This window comes from Gymnoscopelus microlampas, assembly GCF_963454915.1.
Source record: "Gymnoscopelus microlampas genome assembly, chromosome: 6".
Classification (NCBI taxonomy): Eukaryota; Metazoa; Chordata; class Actinopteri; order Myctophiformes; family Myctophidae; genus Gymnoscopelus; species Gymnoscopelus microlampas.
The window spans coordinates 32,615,826-32,619,919 of NC_139943.1; the positions used below are offsets into that span (position 1 = coordinate 32,615,826).

A 4,094-nucleotide genomic window follows, 5' to 3' on the forward strand; every position below is an offset into this window, starting at 1 on the left:
TTTTCGCTGTCATCTGTTTTTCACCCGGCGTTTGGCTGGGTTCAATTTATCGACAGAGGACATAATATTAACACATTAATGCCATCAACGAATACAAATAGCTATATTTACAGAGGAGAAAAAGGAAAAACGACAGTAGTGTATGACCCCTCATTTCAATGGGTATTATCTAAGTCCACTTGTAGTTTCCTCATTGATGCTTTTTAAGGCCAGTTTTGAAAGAAACCACTGATTCACATCCTTTTATGGATGATGTCAGGGCATTCGACATTACGGTGACATAGTAGTAGAATGATCATTTTCCATGTGTGTGCTAAATTTGGGAAGTACCAGATCGTGAGTGCTCCATCTGGTGCTGTGGATGTCACTCACTTTGGTAAGTAATTAGACAGGTATGAGTGCACTGTCCATACAATTATCATATACCATATGGCCGTTTGTATTGTCGACCCCTGCAATACACATCTGCCACATAATTCACAAAGGTCTTCTTTCCCATATGGATGCACTGATGACTCTTCAACTACAAGTATTCAAGCATCCTAAAACTCATCCCACATTACTGACAACTTAAGTGTTCTCCATTGTGAAATTGTAGGTGGTTTTTAATATTGCCTAATTGACTGAAACTCTCCTGTATGACTTTGGCGGTGACTAGTGAGCTCACTGTGTGTGTGTGTGTGTGTGTGTGTGTGTGTGTGTGTGTGTGTGTGTGTGTGTGTGTGTGTGTGTGTGTGTGTGTGTGTGTGTGTGTGTGTGTGTGTGTGTGTGTGAAAAATTTGCCACACTGCCCACAGTGGTAGTGTTTCTTTCCTTTATGAATTCACAGGGTTCCTATCCTGTGTAAACTCTATGGCACCTTTTGAGATTACATAGTTGGCTGAACCTTTCCTAAACAGCCATGGTGGGAAAGACTATAGCCAACTTGATTTCCTGTGTCTGTGTCAGATTAGAAAGTGGAGCTCAAAACACGTGCTGTGAGCTTGTATCAGATTGGCTATTTCCAAATAGCTTAGCTGATGTAAGTGTTTTTAATTTTTAATTTAAAATTATTCAAACTCATTCTTCCGGGGACCCCCTGGAACCGCCTCAAGGACCTTTGAGAACCACTGCCTTAATTTGGAGACTTGGTGTAGCCTACCATTTGTGTACCATTTCGACTTGGGATGGTTTATTAATTAAATTGGACACATACACACACACACCTCGGGGAAGCGGTAGAATTTGATGGGACATCATGTGGATTGCTACAGCCCCAACATCTCCAAGGTAACCGATCCACCTATCAGGTACATCTGAAGTGCTGAAAACATGGCCCGGGCGGTTGGCGTAACTGTCTGGGCACCTGGTAATCCAGGCTGACAGCGTGTCGCGGGTTCGACTCCCGATCCCGACGACCTTTTCTGCGTGTCACCCCCCCATCTCTCTCCCCATTTCCTGTCAGCCTACTGTCCTGTCAAATTAAGGCATGAAAGCCCTAAAATAAATGATTAAAAAAAAGAAGTGCTGAAAACATGCTAATAAAGCCTACCTCTCGTGTCCGCTTCGCCTTTGCAGTCGATTAAATAACTCCTACTGGAAACAAAATTAGTTATAGCCTACCTAGCTTGTTGCTCAGCAGAAGAAATTCAAATATATATTTTAAATATTTTAAATATATTTTTGTGAACAGGTGACTGCTTTTATGAGGCAGAAGTACAGACTCTGTAGCATTCAAAGATTGTGGAAGTTGTCTGGCCTGAGAGATTAACCTCATTGTGATATCAGGCCTTGCAGCACTGACTGTGGTACTCTGCTGGCATAGTACTGGTGGTTGCGTAGTGTAGCAAGGACCCCGGCAGAGTTCACATGCTTTACGTTAGCATCGTAGCTGTATGCATTGCCATGCATGTCTGTCAGCTCACCCCCCACGGCTCGCAGGATTGCTTCAGGACCACATGTGTCCCATTTCCTGCATCCTGGGCTGGCAAAGACATAGGCTGAGGCCTTCCCCTCAACCAGCTGAAGAATCTTATTTCCTGCTCCTCCCACTCTAATGACCTCATGAGGTTCCATAGCGTCTACGCAGTCTGTTACTAGCTTGTTGCTATGGGAACGTGATGTAGTAATGATGCGCCTTTCGCCTGGGACCTCCTGCATCTGAAATCCAAATGCTCCTAGTCCCAGCATTCCCCACAGAGTTCTTCCCAAGTGTGCCTCTGCTCCGAGCTGGTAGTTGTAAAATGGCTGGTTAATGACACCAGCGATGGCTTTGCCTCTATATGCAATACCAATGAGGACGGTCACATTATCCAGGATCCCTTCTGTATATTCCTTTGTGCCATCAAGGGGATCAACCCACACGACTAGCTCCTCCTCTTCCACAGCACTGTATTCTACGGGACAGGTCTTCTGGAGGATTTCTTCAGCCTGGCCATTTTCAATAAGATCTTCTGATACCTCCTCATCTGGAAGGCTCTCCTCCCCGATGATGGTGATTTTGGGGAAGAATCTAGACAGTGAGGCACAGATAGTCTGCTGGCCCAGTCTATCGGCCAGTGTTTGCAGATCATTAACCCCCGTCTTTTGCAAAATACCAAGCTCTCCACTGTGGAGGACCTTCCTCACGATGGAGCCAGCCTTTTCAGCAACGGCACAGGCAGAGGCCACCACACGCATTACCACTGCAGGATTTCCAGGCATTGCTGTGCTGAAGGAGTACAGTTTATGACAGATGTCTTGCGTTGACTATGCTGTATGTACAGCAAAATCAGAACCAAATCCACTGGATTGATGTGGACCAAGCTGTCAAGGCGCAAGGCAACACATGTTTAAAGTTCACAATTGGATGGCCAGTGTATGACAGTACTATGATGTCATATTGATGTCATCACAGATCTCCTACATGGGCATAAAAGGGACACGGACACACGGACACACGGACACACGTACACACGGATCTCCATATATGGGCATTAAAGGAACTCCGAGAGATACAGACAGACAGACAGACAGAAGGATTCAGAGGAGCATGGCACAATGAACACAGATTCGGTTATATTATTGGAAACTGTTAATTTTGCGGCAGATAAGCACTGCAACCAACGACGTAAAGACCCAGAAGGAACCCCGTACATAAACCATCCAATAGGAGTAGCAAGAATCCTGAGCCACGAAGGTGGTGTCACAGACATTGAAGTTTTGCAGGCAGCTTTACTTCATGATACCGTGGAGGACACAGACACCAGCATAGCCGAGTTGGATGCAGCATTTGGACAAACGGTGGCACGGATAGTACAGGAGGTAACAGACGACAAATCCCTCTCCAAGCAGGAGAGAAAACGTCTGCAGGTGGAACATGCACCCCACTGCAGTCACCAGGCCAAACTGGTTAAACTGGCTGATAAACTTTACAACCTGAGGGACCTCAACCGCTGCACGCCGACAGGATGGACAGCTGAGCGGGTCCAGGAGTACTTTCTTTGGGCGTGTCAGGTGGTGAAAGGGCTGAAAGATACTAATCAAGCCCTGGAAGAAAAGCTACATGAGCTGTTCACACAGAGAGGTGTTGAGCTTTAATGTTGTCTCAGAACTGATAAACTTACGAGACTCATATGAAATTTGAGTTGCAATAATAATTGTAAGTAGTAAAAGCAATCTGCTTTAAAAAATGCTGAATACAATTATTATTTGTAATGATATTTTCCATTGTTGCTTCCCATTTATTTCCCAACTGAAATGATAGAATAAAACACCGTCGTACTGCGGCAATTCCTTTGACACAGTTTTATTAAAATGTTAATGAATGGATGATTAATGTTTGGTTTACCCCACTAAAATTATTAAGTTGCTTTGTAAATTTAGAATAACATAACAAAACATACATTAAACAATTATCTTATACTTTTACATTAATCACTTGAACCCCTCGCATCCATTTATATCGGCTATTTTCAGAGAAGAGGTTTGGTGTAGGGGGGGGGGGGGAGTAGGCCAAGTACAAGTTTTCTAAGTATTGAGGGTTTAAGTGGTTAACTGTCTGAAAATACACATTAACATGAATCCAACATGAATCCAACATAACGCTACACAATTCTATGAAGCTATCTAAGAAT

General features: G+C 44.0%; 2 protein-coding genes across 2 annotated transcripts; one reads left to right on the plus strand and one right to left on the minus strand.

The window, feature by feature from the left end:
- Nucleotides 1-1,752: 1,752 nt before the first annotated feature.
- On the minus strand, nt 1,753-2,682 carry LOC311046956 (3'(2'),5'-bisphosphate nucleotidase 1-like; the record flags this gene model as incomplete). The annotated part of the gene is made up of 1 exon (XM_084059535.1): nt 1,753-2,682. One exon carries the CDS (start codon nt 2,680-2,682, stop codon nt 1,753-1,755), a length of 930 nt encoding a protein of 309 aa, XP_083915661.1.
- Nucleotides 2,683-3,018: 336 nt separating this feature from the next.
- On the plus strand, nt 3,019-3,558 carry LOC311047109 (guanosine-3',5'-bis(diphosphate) 3'-pyrophosphohydrolase MESH1-like; the record flags this gene model as incomplete). The annotated part of the gene is made up of 1 exon (XM_084059699.1): nt 3,019-3,558. One exon carries the CDS (start codon nt 3,019-3,021, stop codon nt 3,556-3,558), a length of 540 nt encoding a protein of 179 aa, XP_083915825.1.
- Between the last annotated feature and the right edge of the window lie 536 nt (nt 3,559-4,094).